The sequence below is a fragment of the Littorina saxatilis genome, linkage group LG4 (assembly GCF_037325665.1).
Source record: "Littorina saxatilis isolate snail1 linkage group LG4, US_GU_Lsax_2.0, whole genome shotgun sequence".
Classification (NCBI taxonomy): Eukaryota; Metazoa; Mollusca; class Gastropoda; order Littorinimorpha; family Littorinidae; genus Littorina; species Littorina saxatilis.
The window spans coordinates 9,727,032-9,749,597 of record NC_090248.1 but is presented as its reverse complement, the minus strand read 5'-3'; the positions used below and the strand labels follow the sequence as shown (position 1 = coordinate 9,749,597).

General features: G+C 43.5%; 2 protein-coding genes across 3 annotated transcripts in view; one reads left to right on the top strand and one right to left on the bottom strand.

Annotated features, from left to right (window-relative positions):
• Window positions 1-20,608, top strand: part of LOC138963925 (uncharacterized) — a 22,077-nt gene extending 1,469 nt beyond the window's left edge. For both annotated transcript variants that reach the window (XM_070335785.1, XM_070335784.1), the window contains exons 2-11: window positions 3,550-4,037; window positions 4,501-4,765; window positions 5,240-5,431; window positions 6,127-6,406; window positions 7,375-7,721; window positions 9,634-9,934; window positions 10,417-10,569; window positions 13,310-13,586; window positions 14,277-14,487; window positions 14,810-20,608. In XM_070335785.1, the coding sequence (XP_070191886.1) occupies window positions 3,845-4,037; window positions 4,501-4,765; window positions 5,240-5,431; window positions 6,127-6,406; window positions 7,375-7,721; window positions 9,634-9,934; window positions 10,417-10,569; window positions 13,310-13,586; window positions 14,277-14,487; window positions 14,810-15,596 (3,006 nt within the window). In that variant the 5' untranslated portion in view covers window positions 3,550-3,844 and the 3' untranslated portion in view covers window positions 15,597-20,608. The remainder of the gene's footprint in view (window positions 1-3,549; window positions 4,038-4,500; window positions 4,766-5,239; window positions 5,432-6,126; window positions 6,407-7,374; window positions 7,722-9,633; window positions 9,935-10,416; window positions 10,570-13,309; window positions 13,587-14,276; window positions 14,488-14,809) is intronic.
• Window positions 1-22,310, bottom strand: part of LOC138963927 (uncharacterized) — a 60,083-nt gene extending 37,773 nt beyond the window's left edge. Inside the window, exon 1 of the mRNA XM_070335789.1 lies at window positions 21,870-22,310. The gene's annotated coding sequence lies outside the window, so the exon portion shown is untranslated. The remainder of the gene's footprint in view (window positions 1-21,869) is intronic.
• Window positions 22,311-22,566: the final 256 nt, after the last annotated feature.

Genomic DNA, 22,566 nt, shown 5'->3' with positions numbered 1-22,566 from the left:
AAGTTTTCAAACCTGGAAAAGCGTGTGGAATGAATATATGACAAGCTTGAAATGAATCTCAAACTATTAAAAAAAGTAAAAGAATGTTGAAAATTATTTCTTGTTGTGTCAGACGGGAAAAAGTAGTTTCTTAACTGATGTTGGGGGTAACAAATTGTCAATAAATCACACCGGGGACTGTGTTCCGCCTTATTTCAGCTGGGCTCGTTGTTACTCCGTTTTCAGCTGGGCTTGGTGTCATGCAAACGTAAGTGTCTGCACTAAAGTACAAACTATGTCTTCTAAAAAAAACTCATTTCCGGAAACGGATGTTTTTGGCACTAACCTAAGTAATTTGTCTCTCTATTGGTGGTGGTTTTTTTTAATTTTTTTTATCTTACTAGGTTTATTATGTGACCCGCATCGGCTTGAAATACGTGCGGGTTGTCGCTTTTGGGGCACAAAAGCTGATCAAAATGAAGAAATAATAAACAACGGTATCATTTTATGGCTTTTCTGTATCATAAGTTTGTTCTATAGTTTCTTGCTGTTATGCTGATGCATTTTCCCGAACCTGCTTCAAGGCGTTGAGGCACGAGAAGTAAAACCAAAACCCATGTCAGTCGAGTTTTGTTCCGCGCTGGACACCCAGAATAAAAGCAAGCCCAGCGCGGAACGCAGACAAAAATGCAGGGGGCCCAGCGCGGAACAAAACGTACACCACTTGCTTGTTTTGATTGCTTCTTATGACATAATGAGGACGCATTGAAGCACGCAATTGATACAGATGATCATAGCTTTACCCAAAATAGTAAAAATAGAGGAATGTTTGTTGTTCAAATCCATGTTTGAGAGAAATTTACGTTCAACCTTCATTTTTCACTAAAAACCCCGCATGCACGCCTTACATTCGGCCACTGTCAATTAACCAGGTTAGCAAAATCTGTCTACAAAGAAAACAATTATTCCCCTTTCTACTGACATTCATTAATTTTAGCTTAGATTAGTGTGAAAGTCATAGTTTGTGTTTTTATGAAGTACTTACGTTTGTGTGACACCGGGCCCAGCTGAAAACGGAGTAACAACGAGCCCAGCTGAAATAAGGCGGAACACAGTCCCCGGTGTGTATATGTACGCTCGCGTTGACAAAAAAAGTTTGTGTTTGATTTTTGAATCAAGTTAGACTGTAATAAATGTTGAATAAAACTCAGTCCCGAGGCACACTCGTTCAGTTACGTTTCAGAATAGCGAAGCTAGCAGCAATGTTTCCGGTCAGATACATAGACAATATTACATGGCTTGCTGTGTGATACCAGGTTTGCACGAGTTGGTTTTTTTATATTAAAATGCGAGCGAAAGCGAGCTTTTCAATATTTGAAAAACCTACTAATGCAAACCTGGCATCACACAGCAAGCCATGTAGTAGTCTGTTTATCCTACGTTTTGTTATCGAGTGCCTTCTGCTTCAAACTTCCCGAAGTCGAAGTGTCCAATCGATCTCTTGCAAAGCCTCGTGAAATCTCTGATCAAAAGGAAATAGACGCCACAATAGGAACTATAGCGTCACGTGTATACATTCTCTAAATTCTCCCAGAGGAAGCTACAAGTTTAAAAGCGTTTTATGAACGGAGTTTATCTCGGTTACTTTGACATCATAAACAGTGGAGAATTAGGTCCCTGTCAGACTGTAGTTTACCGCGACCTTATTTGCATGATATACACACGTGTGAAGAGATGGTTTATTTATCACATGGTCGGTCTCTTTGATGTATGTAGGATAAATTACTTTCGTGTAATGTTGCTCGCGCGATATAATGGAGTGCACTCGAAAGACGACTCGATCATTGCCAACCATAATTGTCTATTTTACCTAATATATGCTCCGTTGCGAGTACTTTGCGCAGAGAATAAGAACCATTGTATAATGCAGCATGGCAAATCCCCTAGAGAATGTCACAAGGGAGTTAAATGTATGCACAGTTATTTAGAGTCAAAACAATCAGAATTAAGATATCCCCTTAGCTACCAACAGTCGCAAATAAGCCATATACCAGTCGGCTGGAAACCGCGGTGGCATTAATTATTGATGCAATACATTCACACAGAACATTTCACAGGGAAAAGCTCTCAACCCTACGCCGGCAGCGCACCAGAATTTATTGCACTAACATTGCGGTGTCCATATACCCGGCCATTTCTCGTAGTTCAAGGGGCACCAAACATGCGAGGACGTCGTTATTAGGCCCGGCGCTCACCTATGTAATATCAGCAGGACAGACGACGCACTGCAGATTATGGGCAGAATATACCTGCGCAGTTTCAGCGGCACAGACGACGCACGGCCTATTATTTATGCCGCGATAGGGATTATGACGAGTACTTGGCCTGTTTTCCTTTCATGCAACGTGTAGCGGGTTGGGATAAGCTGCAGTGCGTCGTCGGTCCTGCTGAAGTTACAGTGAGCGGAGCCCCTTATTACAGCCCGCTACACGCTGCATGAAAAGAAAACAGGCCAAGTACTCGTCATAATCCCTACCGCGGCATTAATAATCTGCAGTGCGTCGTCTGTGCCGCTGACTCTGCGCAGGTATAACTTGGCCCTTAGCAACTGCTACAGCCTTCATGTTCACCTTCTTCCACTCCCTACCCCGTTTTTTTAAAGGCGCACTTCTTCTCGTCAGATCTTTCCAGGCTTTTTTTTTTACTTGGAATAACATAATCTTGTCACTTGCAGACACATACCAAAACTCGAAAGCCTGTACTGTAAATTATTCAGTGTTTACCATGTGCGGTAGCTGCTATGCTAACTTGGTTTTTCTGCCCCCAGAACTAGTGTCTATTTGGGACATGACGTGGTTATATGCTAGGATTGTGTGATACTTTCTTCAGTAGAATCATATAGTTAGTCACAGTGTTCACAATTTGCTAAAAAAAAATGCGTTCAAAAGTGGAACACTTCAGTTTACAATGTGGCTGCATGCTCTCTGTGGAGAGTGGGATTTTTATTTTTTTTAAATTTTTTTAGCGGATTGACACAGGCGTCATATCAGAACTTATTCTATTCAAAAAGTATGCACTATCGAAGACAGCCAAGCTTTTGGGTTTTGATATGAGTCCAAGTGCAAACCTGGAGAGATCCGTGGCGGTGCACATGATCGTCAACGCGAGACGGAGTGTGTACCTTTAGCTTTAAGCTCGTTATTCAGGGATGAAAAACACTGAAGTATCACAGATCCATGCAGCCTTTGCCGCACTTTCAAGCATTGTACTTTTGAAAAAGCTTGAACAATTCTCACTTTTTCTTATTTCTCTCATTAGACATATGTCATCGGAGGCGTCTGCCTTTTGTACAAGACGCTAAAAGTGCATGTAGTATTCAACATGACGTCTTCACCAAAAAATGGTAGGTAAAATGATTCTCGTAGACAAAATTCGAAATACGCAATCCAGAGAAATAATTATTTCTGTGTATAGATTTATGAAATCCATAACGCTCAGTCGTTAAGCCAGAAAAAAGACCACGCCTTAGATCACGCTTCAATAAACCAATGTTTTTTTCTAATGTTTCAGGTGTCAAACATGAAGTCTTGGCCCAGGATGTTGAAGGTGCGACAGAAAACTGAAATCGTTGGAGCATGACGAGCCCATGTTCATGCATCTGCATGGAAGCAAGTCTTTGAGGGGAAGACAGCAGCAAAGCCAGCGCGGAAATTTTCAGTCCTCAGTCTTTGGTTGAAAAACGGCGATGAAATGAGAGAGAAGTTCTGAGTGTCTTCCATTTTTCTTCAATCCTCTACGTTATTTTTCATTGGCCTCAGAGTCTCTGCCCGTTCAACCTCAAAACTGTGGAGACTAACGTATCAAGATGGCCACCGGAAGCTCAGTATTGGGATGGACACTTCTTGTTCTGTGCGCGTGTCTCTTCTGCCAGGAAGTGACGTCACAAACCCAGCCGCAGGTGCTTCCCCCCGGCAACGGATCTGACGTCACCTACGCTAGCAACGTGGACACGACAGTGGCACCTTCTCTGGCAACCCCTGAAGGAAACAGTACAGCAGGTGAGGCCTATTGTTCCTGGTTTGGAGGTTGGTGTCAAGGAGAGTCATGGAGTTGGTTTAGAGACCTTAGCCTAACCCAAACCCTTAGAGGTCATTATTTGTGAGCGCTATATCTGGCATATATCTGTATATGGCCGTTGGGGCACTGGGCCAGGGTTGTTCGGGGGTAGGGGTATAGAGGACGGGGGGGGGGGGCACTTTTCACCTGTCTTCCACTGTTCCTCATCAGAACCACCCATCCTAGACAAGAGACGCGCTAGGTGTAGCCAAATAATATAAATAAATAATGTTTTGTTATTGTTTTTCCCCCCAATGATTGGACAGCGCTTTGAGCAGGTTTATCCCTGGCTACATGCGCTTTATAAATAATATGCAATATTATCCTTATTATTATCATTAACGTCCGCAGTTAGAGCTGCCGTAGTGTGTTTCTCTGAAAAATAATCCATCCTCTGTTGAACAGGAACACCTAGCACAACAAGAGCCACTCCAGACTGCACCCTGGCCAGTGTGTACCGGGTGAGAGACACCCTGGAAGGCTTCTTGATCTCGGGTGCCAAGCTGATAGAGATTGACCTGACGCTCCAGGACTACCCGCCTGACTTTCTCAACCACAGGCTCAAGGGCCTGTTCGCTCCACGCCACTGGGTGCGATCCACGGGCAGACAGGGCAGGAGTCTTCTGGTGCTGGAGGACAACTACGATTTCATGTCTCTCTTCTTTCTCAGGTGAATATAACTTGTATATTGCCCTCTGTTGTCTTTTTTTTCACTCAATAAATGTCCGAATTATATAGTACAGCACATTCCCTCTAATAGTCATCACTGTATATTTCGTCTTCTTAGGCGAATATGTATAGGAAAATTCTCCCTTGAAGGCTCCAAAGCATTTTCTCCCGAAAAAGGCAGTGTTTTCTAATACAAAAGTCTTCAGTCGAGGTAAAAAGAGACCGCACACTCTAGTGAGCCTGCACTTTTTTTGTGTGCAAAATATGTTTACACTAGAAACACAGAGACAAACAAAGGAGCTCATGGAATAAATTTCAATATTACCATCTAATATTTCAATATTACCTCTACAATTCAATCTAATCAGTTTTTCACGTATCTCATGATTCCAATCAAGTAGTGTTGTTGTAGTGTTTGTTACGCCAGTGTGTCCCACGTTTGCATCCTCCAAAATTGAGATATTTCGTTTTGTAGTATTGGAGTTCACGAGATGAACGTGACTCTGAGAGACTCCCCCCGGGGCTGCCTGAAGGACCTGAACAAGGAGGAGACTCTGAATGCAATCAGAGATATCCTCCTCAACGACTTCAAGCCTCCGGGTCAGGAGGACGGCAGTCTCAGCGTCGATGAGCACGTGTGTAACATGAAGGTCAAGGACAATGATGGGTATGTTGACTTTGCGCACCTCTGTGTGTGTGTTGGATGGGGGTGGGGGTAAGGGGGGGTGGGGGTAAAGGGGTGGGGGTAAGGGGGTGGGGGTAAGGGGGTGGGGGTAAGGGGGTGGGGGTAAGGGGGTGGGGATGAGTGTGGGGGGGGGCGGTGAGAGTGTGTGTGTGTGTGTGTGTGTGTGTGTTGGATGGGGGTGGGGGTAAGGGGTGGGGATGAGTGTGGGGGGGCGGTGAGTGTGTGTGTGTGTGTGTGTGTGTGTGTGTTGGATGGGGGTGGGGGTAAGGGGTGGGGATGAGTGTGGGGGGGGGGCGGTGAGTGTGTGTGTGTGTGTGTGTGTGTGCGTGTGTGTGTGTGTGTGTGTGTGTGTCCAGCTTTCTTTCCTTCTTTCTTTTTTTCTTTCTTGGGATTATATATGTGGCCGCACCTTACCTTGCTGTCGTGTTACTGATTCACATTTTGCAAGCTTGTTCGCTCTAGTTTTCAATAGTATTACAAAGATTGTCATGCGTCTTTGAACAAATCACATCTACATTTGATAGTTGTATTCAATTTATAACGTTAGATTGATTTTTCCAAGTTTAAAATATTCTGCATAAATTATCATCTATTTGAAATATTGCTGCTGTCTGCGCATACAGCTGTATAATCTTAGCACAGCGGTGTATTTCCCTCATTACAATCTCTCTGCACAGGTACGCAGAATTCATCTACACCTGCTGCCACAAGAGTCCCGACGGTTACGTCATTTGCGAAGACGTCATGGAGGACGATTGGCTGAACGTGCTTCTGACGTTCATCATCATCACCAAGGTGCTCGTGGTCCTCTACAGTCCCTCCTTCCTCCCCGGCAGCATCTATCGCCTCAAGTATGTGGCTACCGAGTACATCTGCCACATCCCCGACAACAAGCCAGTGAAGCGGGTCAAGGTGGTGGTTACCCAGTACCCCAGTAACTATGGTAGCGAGGAAAAGGTTGGTGAAAAAAATGAGTAGCGCGGCCGTATACTGTATGGCAGCTCGCTTTCCCCAGGGAGAAACCATCCCGAATTTCCATTAGAGTAACCTCACAGGACGATATGAAATGTTATCCTCATCCTTACACTGAAACGTTTGATTGCCCGTCGCGATATAACCTTCGTGGTTGAAAACGACGTTAAACACCAAATAAAGAAAGAAAGAACGTTTGATTGGGTTTGTAGCTAGGTGCTGGTTTGGGTGAAGTTTTGCTGAAATAGTTTATTTTTGCGTGAATTTGGGCTGGGGGAGGCATGGACCTGGACCACCATTTCTGACCAGTTAGTGTAGAGTTGGTAAGATATGCCTTTACCTTCTAAATACACTCTGCAAAAAAATGTATTGCACCCCAACTAAAGCATTCATTCCCGCGTCATATCATTCAAACTGTATATGCCCTTCACTTTGCTATCTGACACACTTTTTGGATCAAAGATTTTTGTTAGAGGTGTCACGTTACAAAAACGTCAGGTACCAATTAAAAAAAATAAACAAACATTCAGAATAGTCGCACATTTGTAACTTCTACGCACAAGGAGAAAGCCAAATCAATAATCCATCCCGAACAGGTTGTTTTGTTTTGCAATCTTGCGTATCTCCTGTGTTATGTCATTTCTACTGATGCAGGTGTGGAGCAATTAAATGACCAGTAGAAAACGAGAGGTTTTTGCGTCAATTTTGAGGGGTATTTAAACAGGCGCATGTGGCTTTTAATTGGCCAGAAATCGTTCAAGCTGTGTTCCCTGGATGTTGGAGAAGAGTAATTTTCCTTATAGAGTCTGCGAAATCGAGTTTTGTCATTTCTAATTAACTTGTTTTAAGGGACAAAGAAAAGTTCTAGGGTTCGGAGGAAGAAAAAGGGTTGGTCGGGGAATCGGAAACAATGACTTTTATTTTTTAATCTTAGTCTGATCTCCCCTTTCCAGGTGGTGAAACTGTCGGAACTAAAGGGCATGGAATACTTCAAGACCATGGTAGACACCAACATGCACATGGACAAAGTTTACCAGGTGACCTTCGACAAGGTCAGGCTCTCGGTCAAGACTCGACGACTCTTGGGCGAGAACTACGTCCCTGTGGGCCTCCTCAAGGTCATCTACAACAACCTCGTCCGCTGCCGCATCCGTAAGCTGGACTCCGTGCACATGTGCTGCGATACAGACATCCTCGGCAAGCTCAACCCCGGGGTCAAGGTCATGAAATGGTCTACGTGTGTCAAGGTCCTTGCCAGGGTCATCTTGCTGCTCATCATTATATCTCCTTGGATCATCAGGTTGGTTTAAACAGGATCTGAGAAACAAAGGGACGTAAGCGCTCACAATGCATGAGATAGCCTATGTGCAACAAGAGGAAGTGGAAGTGGAAGTTATGCGGCCAAAACTCTCTCCTAGATCCTGGCTCCTGAGAGAATAACACCCATTGAAATGAACAAGCCACTTTCTTCCAAGGCCATTAATATTAATTTAAACCAAATTTTATTCAACGGCATCAAGATATAATTATAAAAGGCAAAACAATAGGGACCCAATCTCAAGCGAATGCTTACATTGCATATTAGTGTGGTCCCAGGACTGGACTGATAGTTTCAGATTAGTAGCGCGTTTGTATGTCTGGACTGATAGTTTCAGATTAGTAAGGGTGTTTGTATGTCTGGACTGATAGTTTCAGATTAGTAGCGTGTTTGTATGTTGTCTAGATTTGGAGCGTTAATTTCCGATGACCATAGATCCATGAACGGATTGTTTTTCTTGTGTCCTTTATTTTTATTAGACTCCATTAATATGTTCAAGCTATTAAAGGCACAGTAAGCCTCCCGTAAACCATCACAGAGCTCCCCGAGCGTCTAAATACAGTACAAGCATACTTCCATTTGAACGCTCACCGAACGGGAACATCCTGGCTGCTTTCTGTCGAGCGTGAGACATTTTCAAAGAATTTATTTTCGTAGACTTGTTCCGTTAACAACAACGGCGCCTCGTTTTTGCGCTAGACCTAACTTTTAAAATCTAAATAATAAATTGACAGCTTGTTACACACACATTCTTTAATCATAAAAGAATTCGTTTTTCATCAAGACAAGATCAGAACAATTCGAAGTTGTGAAAGTTTAAAAAAAGAAAAGCCCGGAAGCAGGGTCACGCAAGGGTCGTAGCAGACGACGGCGGTTTATCAGTGCAAATCGCCGTTGCTCTCAACAGTCAAAATCCATCGCTAGAGTTCTTGTGAACCACAGCCGTTGTTTCGTGCATAAAAAACGTGCTATTGTAGATAAGCTCACGTCGAGTCGCATTCAAATGACTAACTATGACGACGGCATTGTGAAAAGGGAAAACTGGATCACACGGGTTCACGATGGCTCAGGGGTAAGATAAACCACGCAAAAATAAATTCTTTGAAAATTGTTCGCTCTTTACGGAGGGCACCTAGGATGTTCTCAATTGGTGAGTGTTTAAATGAAAGGGTGTTTGTACTTGTGTGTAAAAGCCTGACCGTATATGTGATGGTTTACGGGAGGCTTACTCTGCCTTTAACCTTGTTAGCATGTTAATATACTTAGAGCGATATGTACCTTTGTTTCTTAGATTTCGCCATAAGCACTCTACCGCATTTGGTAATGATTTCCGCATGTTATGAAGAGACCGTCCTTACCACCACAGAACTGACCAGACGTTCTCATGGTACTAGAGCATCATTCATGTTAGGTTTTGAAAGATATACCATTAACCTACATGCAACGGTCTGGTTACCTTTTGAGCAACATGGAATCTTGATACGAATTCAATGTTAACAGTCACGTAGACTGAGGATTTGTTCGTTATCATCTCATGTTAAAACGAACAAAATAATGATAATAAAAAGCATGGACATTATGTGACCCTCCACCACCAAATGAGTCGCATGTCACCTCGCGCTGTTTAGTTCGGGGAGTGTCTGGTAACAGTGTGAGGGTCACCTTAGTCACAGGCTTATAACTCAAACGGTTTTCGCTCTTTTCTAAAACGGTTTTCACCACAGGATAGAGCATAAAAAAAACTTTTTAGGAAAATGTAAAAATATGAAAATCATGCAAAGGTGACATGCGACTCATTCCGTGGTGGAGGTTCACAATTATATGAGAAGAGTAAACCGAACCGTTGTCATAGTGTCACCAAATTCCGAGGTTTCATTAACAATCCTTCACTCAGGATGTGGGTGTTCTACAACTTCGAAGGCGACATGGTGGACGCCAAGAAAGCCGCAGCGAAGGAGATGGGCCTGGGGACCTACTTCCAGGGCAGCATGACGCTCTTCCTCACGCCTCTCCACGGCATCTTCATCATCATCTACCTCATCTTCATCGTGGACTCCGCGGTGTACGGCATCATCTCCAAGGCCATGAAGGAAAAGTTCAAGAAGGTGCTAAGGAAGTGCCTGAGGGACATGAGAGAGAGGTCCAGGATTGCCGTGTGTTCTTGGAGCACCAGACTCTTCGTCGTGCCTTTTCAGGTATGTGCTGTGGTGGTTTTTACATTTAGTCAAGTTATTCAGTTGTTGCTTTTGGGTTTGTGAGGGCGGGGGGAGGGAGTAAGGGGGTGGGAGGATTAGAGATGTTTGGGTATGTTTTGTGTGTGTGTGTGTGTGTGTATGTGTTGTGTGTGTGTGTGTGTGTGTGTGTGTGTTGGTGTTGTGTGTGTGTGTGTGTTGTGTGTGTGTGGTGTGTGTGTGTGTGGGTGTGTGGTGTGTGTGTGTGTGTGTGTGTGTGTGTGTGTGTGTGTGTTCGGTTAATCAGAAAGAAAACACGTATCCATCAACTGAACTTGTGCTAATATTTCCCTTTCGTTTATTTGTTTAACATGGTGTTCAACGATATATATTATTGTTCTGCCTTTCTTAACTTTAAAATAAAAGGCAGCATCAACAAACCTATTCTCTTTTTGTTTAAAACCATAACTATATTGTTTATTGATCATCGTTATTGGTTATTCCAGATGTTCGGCCTGGTGGGTCTGCTGCTGTTCCTGCCCTACCTGGTGATTGTCCTGCCCCTGGCGATCCCCGTGGCCGCCTTCTATCTCTTCCCTGCCGTCAACCTCACCATCAGGCTCCTCATCCACTTCTTCCTTTTCATGTGTCCCACTTCAGTAAGTACAAGATACAAGATACAAGATACAAGAAATTTTATTGTCCTCATCAATACAAGGAAATTTGGCATGTGTGTGGCAAGACATAATACACTGATACATAGACATTTACAAAGCAACAACTGAAGTTCAATATCAGCACACCCTTACGCACACATACCCACTACTTCAGACACACAGGCTACATGTGCCCCTCGGACGTACGCAACCCACAATTCACCCAGCCATACAACTCCACATGCACTTACTCATTCATGCAGCACTCTAGCGCCCGGCCATGCACAACTCACACACTGGAACCCTCGTACGGCTACATATGACACCCGCACAAACATTACAGCCTCAAACATCGTACTAGATCTACAACTAACAAGCATACATCCACTATCAAACACCGAATACATCAGCACACATTACATCATAACATATTGCATTATAACACACGCACAAACATTACAACATCAAACATCGTACTATAATTAATCTACAACTAACAAACAATCATACACTATCAAACACCAAATATATCATCGTACATTAAATAACATCATACCCCCCCCCCCCCCCCCCCCACCCCACCATACATTCACAATCGACACAGAATACATCATCATACATATACATTACATCATAACCCCATACATACGCAGTCAACACATAGTACATCATCATACATTACATTACATCATAACCCCCCCCCCCCCCCCCCCCATCATACAAAGTAAACAGACGTCAACATTTCACTTTTAACCCCCCCCCCCCCCCCCCCCCCCCCCCAAGACCTAGATGTGGCACTTTTCACCACGTGTACGGGAACGTGTACGGGTAACGTCATCAAATCTAGTTATCACGTCACGCGTTTGCCAAGATCTGCTGTCTTGGTGGGAGCAAAACAACGTATGATTTGGAACATTGGAGAAAAAAGTGAATCACGGGTGACGCAAGATCTACACGTACGCGTACAGGTCTTTGCTACACGTTCGATCATCTAGAACACGGTAATGGGTTGAGTACACTCATACGTCTATGTCAATGATGTATGATACCGATGCACGCTCACCCTGACCATCAAGCGTATCACTGATTCACTTCTTCCTCTGCATGTGTCCCTCGTCAGTAAGTATTGGGTTGAGTACACTCATACGTCTGTTTTAATGATATACGATACCGATACACTCTCAACCTGACCATCAGGCTTATCATCCACTTCTTCCTCTTCGTGTGTCCCTCGTCAGTAAGTACTGGGTTGAATACACTCATACGTCTGTTTTAATGATGTATGATACCTATACACGCTCAACCGCACCATCAGGCTCATCATCTACTTCTTCCTCTTCATGTGTCCCTCGTCAGTAAGTAAAGACAAAGGGTTGAGTACAGCGGTACCACTGGTTTAATTATATACGATACCAATACACGCTAAGTATGATGATTAAGTTTTAAACGTTTGTACGAATTATTTTATTTTTTGTTTTCTGTTGTGTGGTTTTTTGTGTGGGCTTTTTTCCCCTTCCTTTTACAATTTACCATTACTGGTAAAGTAACCGTGTTTTGTGTTCTATTTTGTTCCTCTTTCACTCTTGTTGTTATGTGATCATTTAATTGTTGATTTGTTGGCATATATATATCAAGAGAGAAATCGTGGTCATTTCTTTAGTAGTGTTTTGTTAAGAAAGAAAACTGATACTCCATGTTCAACTTTCAGACGTTGTCTTAGAAATTAGCACGTTAGCCATATTTTGTTTGTTATTTTTGGCTTTATCACTCATTGTTCACAGAGAAAAGTTCAGTTTAAAAAAGGTTTTATCATTTTCACAAAGCGTAGACTCCAGAGATGGTACGAAATGTTGGTCCAAATCTGTTCATGAATGTGAAGAAAATGCTCTGTTGTAGTATCTAAGGGCCTGCTTAAAGTTTTTTAAAAATCACCTAATTCAAAGTTCTCTTTTTATTCGTCTGGAAGATTTTTCCCCAAAACTACATGTTTTATCCCAAAATGTCACAAAAACTTTCAATTTGATTCATAATTTATTCAAATATCCCATTTTAGGAGAGAAAAAAAAATTGTGAGGATTTTGTTAAAAAAATTAAAAAACTTGCCAAAGAAACAAAACTTTATATCCGTGCCATCTCTTCCCTTAAGTTACAAGTATTATATTCCAGTCATGCCACTGACAAACTTGTCTTTCTTTCTTTCTTTATTTGGTGTTTAACGTCGTTTTCAACCGCTCAAGGTTATATCGCGACGGAGAAAGGGGGGGGGGGGGGGGGGGGGGAGATGGGATAGAGCCACTTGTCAATTGTTTCTTGTTCACAAAAGCACTAATCAAAAATTTGCTCCAGGGGCTTGCAACGTAGTACAATATATTACCTTATTGGGAGAATGCAAGTTTCCAGTACAAAGGACTTAACATTTCTTACATACTGCTTGACTAAAATCTTTACAAACATTGACTATATTCTATACAAGAAACACTCAACAAGGGTAAAAGGAGAAACAGAATCCGTTAGTCGCCTCTTACGACATGCTGGGGAGCATCGGGTAAATTCTTCCCCCTAACTTGGCCCGCGGGGGTTGACAAACTTGTCTCTTTTTTTTCCCAGACCGTGGACAAATGGGAGAACTTCACCTCGCGATTCAGCACACCACGCACACAGCCAGGTCATTTTCATTGGACTCCAGTCGTAAGTTACAAGTATTCCCAGTCTTGTTATTGACAAACGTGTCTATGTTCCCCAGACCGTGGACAAATGGGAGAACTTCACCTCGAAGTTCAGCACACTGCGCACCCAGCTTGGCCTGCAAAGGGTCACGGCCGAGGAGACGTTCGAGCGAGGCAACAAGATGTCCAAGAAGGAGGTGATTCTTCAGGTGGTGGTCATCCTCATGTGCCTCGTGTCCTTCTGGTCAATCACCTTCCTCCTCATGGAGGTCGTGTCCTTCTTCGTGGAGATGGCCGTCTACACACTCATGGGCATCATCGTTAATGCTGGGGCCACGCTGCAGTATGTCACTGGTGAGGTCCTTGTTGTCGTTATAGATCATTTGAAGTACCTTGGTACTTGTGTTTTTGCAGCCGTTTTCCAACACTTTTATTCACATGCTTGTATGTTTCAATAAATTGTGTTTTTTAAGTAAGCGAACCATTACCCTTTTTCCAATTAAGTAATGTTTTGTGATGGCTGTCCTTCATGGACACCAAAGTTGACTTCATGACAGACTTCGCGAAGTCTTTTTACCGAACATTCAGTGCAAAATCTTCCGTGCGTGTAAAGTTCTTTTTACCGAACATTCAGTGCAAAATCTTCCGTGCGTGTAAAGTTCTTTTTACCGAACATTCAGTGCAAAATCTTCCGTGCGTGTAAAGTTCTTTTTACCGAACATTCAGTGCAAAATCTTCCGTGCGTGTAAAGTTCTTTTTACCGAACATTCAGTGCAAAATCTTCCGTGCGTGTAAAGTTCTTTTTACCGAACATTCAGTGCAAAATCTTCAGTGCGTGTAAAGTTCTTTTTACCGAACATTCAGTGCAAAATCTTCGGTGCGTGTAAAGTTCTTCCGAATCACAATGTACTGTGTTCCGTGTGTGCATTTTTCTTCCTGACGATCATATTTTTTTGCCTGAACTCTAATTCCGAAATATCATGTACTGTTCCAATGCGTGTAATGTTCTTCCTCATCACCATAATACTGTGTCCATGTGTGCAGTGTTCTTCCTGACGGTCATGTACGGCAGGACGGCATTCAAGGACGTGCACACGACCTACCTGACGTACCACAAGAAGATCCACACCCTGCTGCTGGAGATGAAGCGAGAAGAGATCAACAAGGTGGCCCGCAAGGAAGCTCTGGACCAAGAGAACACGGTGTTCCGCATCCAGGGCGATATGGTCGCCGCTTCCCCGGAGCCTGACATCAGGTGAGAACTGTCGAGTTCACGTCGGACTTATGGAGTTCTTCGATGTCCAGAATGTAGGCGGTACAGTTGACCCCCCCCCTCCCCCCTTTCGCAGGCTCCCATCCCCATCTCCGCCCCCGCCCCCTCCCCTCACCTCCCTGCGTGCGTTAGTGTGTGAGTGTGTGTCAGAAATTTGGCGAGCACTTGTCTTTTGTTTTGTTTGAATATTTTCAATGTACCCAGGCCAACCAATGTTCCTAGTGCACTGCACATGGTTGAAATAAAATCTTATGTCTTACGTCTTACGTCTTACGTCTTACGTCTTACGTCTAATGTCTTACAGATTCGTCGTCAAGGGAGGCAAGCCCATGTGGAAGACGTCGAGTATGCTCATGTTCCTGGACCGCCAGGACACGCCCTTCACTCCGGAAAAGTTTTTCTACGACGTCATCAACCTCAACTACTGTGGCGCGCCGGGACCTTTGTACGTGCACTTCATCGGCGCTTTTTGGACCTTCGGGCGCATCCTGCTCTTCCTCTTCTTCGTCTTCGTGGTGGTGATGGCTTTCGGTGACGCCTACAGCGTCTCCACAACCAACCAGCTGCTGGCCACCGTGGCTGGGGGCTTCATCCCGTTCCTCTTCCGCTACGTCTTTGCCTCCGCTGGAGGAGTGCCGTCCCTTTACACAGACAGCGTTCAGTTCACGGTGCAGTTTCACCAGGCGATTAACCGCTTCATGCAGAACTGGCCAATCTTCGACATCGTACCGATCGAGTTCGGCGAGTACAACCCACGTGACTCCCTCCTGCTTAACAGCACCAGCGTGGTTGGTCAACAGCCGCCGCCCTCGACCAATCACAGCTCGCCAGGTTTCGGTGACGCGAGTGGCGTCGAGGAAGGCGACGTTGAGAAAATAGACATTGACTCGGTGGACGGTTTTGAGGACGAGGGGAGTGTGGATATGATCATTGATGTATCCACGGCAGAAACTCGAAGGGGCGGTCCGGGTGGGCTGAAAGAGGCGGGCTCTACGTCAATGCTAGGGGATAGTTTCAACAGAAGCACCACCAGCAGTAGTGCTAGGATGTACCGGCCTCCCAGAAAAAGTGAACGCGCTATTGATGTCTAGAGAGGAATCTCAGTGTGTTCACAAACGCGAAGTACCAGCAGCAGTGCTAGTATGTACCGGCCTCCCCAGAAAAAGTGAACGCGGTATTGATGTCTAGAGAGGAATCTCAGTGTGTTCACAAACGCGAAGTACCAGCAGTAGTGCTAGTATGTACCGGCCTCCCCAGAAAAAGTGAACGCGGTATTGATGTCTAGAGAGGAATCTCAGTGTGTTCACAAACGCGAAGTACCAGCAGTAGTGCTAGGATGTACCGGCCTCCCAGAAAAAGTGAACGCGATATTGATGTCTAGAGAGGAATCTCAGTGTGTTCACAAACGCGAAGTACCAGCAGTAGTGCTAGGATGTACCGGCCTCCCCAGAAAAGGTGAACGCGATATTGATGTCTAGAGAAGAATCTCAGTGTGTTCACAAACGCGAAGTACCAGCAGTAGTGCTAGGATGTACCGGCCTCCCAGAAAAGGTGAACGCGATATTGATGTCTAGAGAAGAATCTCAGTGTGTTCACAAACGCGAAGTACCAGCAGTAGTGCTAGGATGTACCGGCCTCCCAGAAAAAGTGAACGCGATATTGATGTCCAGAGAAAAATCTATGTGTGTTCACAAACGCGATGTTGATGTGTAGAGACGAACTCTGGTGAACACAAACTGAACTTCGGTCATCGAAGCCTGGCACCATCCGACTTTTCAAGAACTGTCTAAGCTTGTTCTTTGGGGGCTTTATAACAGCTCTAAATTCAGCTTTCCCTCGGAGTCCGAGCCTGATCTCATGGAAACATTCCCAACCAGTTACAACGGCTTTCATAATGTTCCTTACAACAATAGCGGACTTGCAAACAACTAGGCCACTGCATCTAACCCGATCAAACGAAAAGATAGCCTGAGTGGGTCACACAACTTTACCTTGGAGCTTGTCGCAAACTTAGGACAACGCGAGATCACAACTGGCGAAATGTCTCGCATGGTTAGTTTTCGCACTTGTCTTGCGACACGGCAAACGTTTGTGCGACAAATAGTCATTACAAAAAATATGTACGTACTTTTACGAGATGTTTGGAAACTTGGAATCTTCAAATCTAGGAAACTCGGAATCTTCAAGTCTAGGAAATCTCGGTTGTAGCAAACGCCTCGTAGATTGCTCTGGTATATTTTGCAATGCCAACCTTTGTACGGCGTCTTGCCGACACAAAAAACATGCTTAAATTAATGAATGCCAGTAGACGTACCAAAAAATCAGCAAAGCACCGGCTACTTTGCGTGTAGCCTTTTGGCTACTTTTCCCTGAGTACGACATGTTGAGTGAAGGAAGAGGAGCTCTTCACGGTGCTATATTTAATACCATTTGCTGAGAGAACATATCACTATGTCCGCATCAATGTCAATAGCCTGCACTTATAAGAAATGAGTCCGGTATACACCCATACAAAGTGTATGCGTATAACTCATGTCGGTTATACATGGTAAACGATTCAAGTTTACACTTATAAGAAATGATGTCGGTGTGAAATATAGGCCTATTAAAAACAGCCATAAAAAAACAACAGCTAGCCGTATTGTAACAGATACCTGTCACGGACCAGGGGTGAGGCGCACAAACCGAAAGTGGGTGTCACCCAAATGGGGGACAACAAACTACGGGGTCTGATTAGTTCAGATCACGAAAAATCTCAATTTCAACCAATCCAACACTGTGGCGGGTTCCCACTCGGTTGGTTACTTTCTCTTGCACCACGGTCCTGAACAACTTGACCCTACCCAAACGCAGCTGTTCTGTCCCCCCCCCCCCCCCCCCCCCTCATCTTCGTCACCTGGTCCACAAAAAATAACACCATGTATCCAGATGTGCTTTTATGATTGATCAGATTCGTAAAGTTAAGATAAACTATCATCTGGCTATCGCTTCTTATTCCATTGCATGTAGTCGATTGAGCCAGTTTCTAGCGTTGTGAATTGAACATGCAAACTGACTACACTACAACCCAACGGTGTGCACGTTAACCCCCTTTTCCTCGTTCGCCATGTTAGAAACATGGAGGTTGTGAATGTAATGAAAGCCGTATATTATATGAGAGATATCTGCGTGTGTCGATTTTCCTTTGCTCTTCGTTCCTCTGCGATCACACATTGTATCATGGTACATGTACTTGATATTCTGTTGGGTGTACAAACCCTGCTTGGGAAATTTGTTTGCAGGTTTCCTATAACTAGTACAATTTGTGTCCTCCCCATGTGGCATCAAACAGCGATGCTTTTGGAAATTATTCTATGTGTTCTCATTAAGAAATCATTTACTCTCACCTTTTTAGGTCAATATTAGTTTTAAGTGCAACTAAAATACGTTCTGTTTCTAGATTTATCGTTGCTGTCATTGTGTGTACAGGCTTAAAGTCAGCGCGGAGTATGTAGTTTTTGCTTTAAAAGAATTTTGCTTTATTTTTTTGCGTAGTATATATATATCTGCTTCGCTGGTCGTATTTTATATATAACAAAGATTTTTATATGACAGACTTTCCAAAGTTTATGTGGCTATATCCGGAATTGTATCCCCGTGGTCGTGTGAGCTTCGTCGTCAGACTGAATGAATCTCAACTTATAGTAAAATGAACTTGAAGACTTTTCTTGGCCATGACTCTCACTCTCTCTCTCTCTCTCTCTCTCTCTCTCTCTCTCTCTCTCTCTCTCTCTCTCTCTCTCTCTCTCTCTCTCTCTCTCTCTCTCTCTCTCTCTCGATCTTTCGATCTCTCTCTCTCTCTCTCTCTCAGTCTCTCTCTCTCAGTCTCTCTCTCTCTCTCTCTCTCTCTCTCTCTCTCTCTCTCTCTCTCTCTCTCTCTCTCTCTCTCTCTCTCTCTCTGTGTCTTCCCCCCTGCGGGTTAGGGGGAAGAATTTACCTGATGCTCCCCAGCATGTCGTAAGAGGCGACTAACGGATTCTGTTTCTCCTTTTACCCTTGTTAAGTGTTTCTTGTATAGAATATAGTCAATGTTTGTAAAGATTTTAGTCAAGCAGTATGTAAGAAATGTTAAGTCCTTTGTAATGGAAACTTGAATTCTCCCAGTAAGGTAATAATTATATTGTACTACGTTGCAAGCCCCTGGAGCAAATTTTTGATTAGTACTTTTGTGAACAAGAAACAATTGACAAGTGGCTCTATCCCATCTCCCCCCTTTCCCCGTCGCGATATAACCTTCGTGGTTGAAAACGACGTTAAACACCAAATAAAGAAAGAAAAAAAAAATCTCTCTGTCTCTCTCTGTCTCTCTCTCTCTCTCTCTGTCTGTCTCTCTCTCTCTCTCTCTCTCTCTCTCTCTCTCTCTCTCTCTCTCTCTCTCTCTCTCTCTCTCTCTCTCTCTCTCTTTTCTCTTCTCGACTGGTGGTAATAGAGATATCGGACAATAACAATACTGTTGCAGCATTTTGTATCCCGAATACTCACAGCAGCTTTTGATGCTGAAGTCTTCTTATTGCTTGCTCACAAGTGTTTCTTGTTGATGTTCTTGCCAATTGCTCTAAACACGATTGCTGTAAATACCGAATCTTCCTTACCTGTCGCAGCTTATCATCAGCATCGTACATGCATGGTTTTGTTAAAACATGCTATTCAGTATTTGATTTTTATAAGCGGTCTCCTGCGAATTTGCAAGACGCGTGTGCTTTAACCACTTAGTTATACACACACACACACACACACAAACACACACACCACACACACACACACACACACACACACACACACACCACACACACACACACACACACACACACACACACACACACACACACACACACACAATATCCTGGCAACATCTCTGCGTGGCGGATATTAACCAAATCATAGTTTTTGAAGGGCGGGGATGTAGCTCAGTCGGTAGCGCGCTGGATTTGTATCCAGTTGGCCGCTGTCAGCGTGACGGTTCATCCCCACGTTCGGCGAGAGATTTATTTCTCAGAGTCAACTTTGTGTGCAGACTCTCCTCGGTGTCCGAACACCCCCGTGTGTACACGCACGCACAAGACCAAGTGCGCACGAAAAAGATCCTGTAATCCATGTCAGAGTTCGGTGGGTCACAGTATAGAAACACGAAAATACCCAGCATGCTTCCTCCGAAAGCGGCGTATGGCTGCCTAAATGGCGGGGTAAAAACGGTCTTACACGTAAAAGCCGTGGGAGTTTCAGCCCATGAACGAATAATAGTTTTTGAATGTCTGGTGCCTGTTGTTGAAAGCTGGTGTTGAGGTGAGAGAGTAGATTTACCTTTATTTTCTTGACACTGGTACGGTTCTTTTGAAAAGATTGACTAGAATGCGTCTGTTTGGTTTTTTTGGGTTTTTTTTTTTATCTCTGAGCGAAGCGTGTTATGCGAATAATAATAATAATAATAACGGGCATTTATAAAGCGCCTTATCAAAAGTTCAAAGCGCGGGACAACAATACATGTATACAAAAATCATACAATCACTGTCAGATTCAAACAACACATCATGCACATCTCACATCCCCAGACTCTATACTAAGGAACTATCCGTAGTGTTGTTGGAACAAGTGAGTTTTCAAATTGGACTTAAAAGATGAAATGGATGGAGAGTGACGTAATTGAAAGGGGAGTCAATTCCATAACTGAGGTCCATAATACGAATGTGTGTATAATAATTGAAGGTTTCTGCTTGACAGTCTCAATTTCATCTTGTTGATGCATAGCTGGTGCCTGTGATTGATAGCTGCTCTCGTGTCTTTTTTATATTTAGTCAAAACTTGACTAAATATAAAAAGATCGAGACTCTTTAATTAATTAATTCTTGGCATTGTGTGTGCTTTTAGAAAGCTTTACTTGAATTTACTGTATCTGTAGTGATTCGTCTCTGACCAAAGTGTGCTTCTGAGATGTTTATATTATAGCAATTTTAGGACTCTTCGTTGTGGTCTTATTTTCATCTTTTGCATGTGCTTACAGTTTTAGCTGTTGGTAGCGTCCAAATGCATGTTTTAATGAAATAAATGTTTCATGCTTCAAAATCCCTATTTTATTGTTCAAAAATGTGCCCAAAGCGTGAGGAAAAAGAGCATAATATTGTGTGTGTGTGTGTGTGTGTGTGTGTGTGTGTGTGTGTGTGTGTGTGTGTGTGCGCGCGCGCGTGCGTGACTGACGGTGCGTCAGTGTGACTGAGTGTGTCACGCATGTGTGTGTGTTTTATAACCGGTCACGGTTCAACTGTCTGCTATCATGTCATGATTACAATCAGAAGTTTAGCTGTCAACTATCACTTTAACAAAATCAGATGAGCTTTTGTGCACAAAATCAAATCCGTTTGAAACATTACGAAATCGTAAGTTCACTTCAACACGTTCGACACATCTTTCTGATCAGTAATCATTTTGAGGACAAACCATGCATGACATCATTCTTTCCTCTTCAAATTCTTAGTGGTATTTGAACGTATCTACCTTACATTGTCGTGTCATAGACCGTTAAACTTCACTCCCTCCCTCCCTCCTTCCCTCCGTTACATGTTTAAAGTCTGCGCGACGGTCAATTTCTCGAAGATGGTTACAAGGTCAAGGGAAACAAATCAGTACATTTTCCACTCATCGACTTGGGAAGAACGATAACTTTTATTTTCGCTTTCATACCGGGGGAGCAGTTATTATTTTAAAAACTCGTCCTATTTGCGTGTAAAATTAATCCCCGTTGATAGTAAATACTGACATAAAGTATAGATATAAAGACGCTCAAAAGGCTAACATTTATCTCAATACAGATACGCATTACAGGAACATATATTTCTTTTTATACTTTCTCAAATCCACATTTTGCAAATTTTGTGATTAAATATGGCAGCCACCATCACCTCCTGAATCTGAAGGCAGACTTCGATGAGTGAAAACTGATCTCATTCGGGCCCTCGCAGTGAGAAAATGTGGCCATAACTCATAGCTCCCAAGAGTTCAAGATGTTCAGAGCACTGTACCAGTATAACAGCGCACTGCCGGGCTATCTGTCATTTCGTGCCGGCGATCAATTCACGGTCATTAAAAGTATCAACAAAGACTGGTTTCAAGCTCAAAATGGACTCGGCGAAATCGGAAACGTCCCTTGCAACTACTTGCTAATATAGTCACCTCACAATATAGATATATACATCGTAGCAAACAGTGTATCAACCATGAACACTTTCTGGTAACGGTAATACCGAGGGGTACATTTTTCATGTCACGAATCAAACATCAAGTCTCTTCTGCCTCGCTTTCCAAGCCAGGAATAGATATTTAGCAAAACTTACGGCTTTTGTTTCGTCGCTACCTTTCAACAGTTCACGCAGTTGGAGTTCGCATGGAGAGTCAACCGGTATGCCAATATATCTGGTTCTAATAGCCTGATACACTGGGCACACAAAGACAACATGTATTTCATCCTCAGTTTTATTTGTACAAAAAGGGCATAGCCGGCTTGCTTCCGAATGCGAAAAACGTTGCCTGTGTGCACTGAATGGAGAGACGCCAAGTCTGAACCTGCTGAGAGCTGTCCTGTAGATATTCACTTTTATAAAGTCTAAATAATGTTCTCGTCCGATCAGACTTTTGTGACTGTGGTAAAGTTCAAAGCGAGGACTTTGTGACGTATGATTGAGCCATTTCAGACAAAAGTTTTCACTTAATCGTTCTTTGAAGGTGCGCAGGAATAGTCTCTCATCTGCCACGCTTCCAAATTGCCACACAAGGCCAAAACCAAGCTCACACAACACAGACTTAACACGTGTGACCCAGTTGTCATGGCCCCTTTCATGCATATTCAAGAGAGAGAGAGAGAGAGAGAGAGAGAGAGAGAGAGAGAGAGAGACGAGTAGACGTATCGATTTTGTTTTCACTTTACATTATTTTTACATAAATTCCTGCACTGTTAAAAAGATTTTTTGTTAATTTTTGTTTGCAAGGAGGGCTTTCCATGAAGTAGAATATCTGTGTGTATGAGGTTGTTGG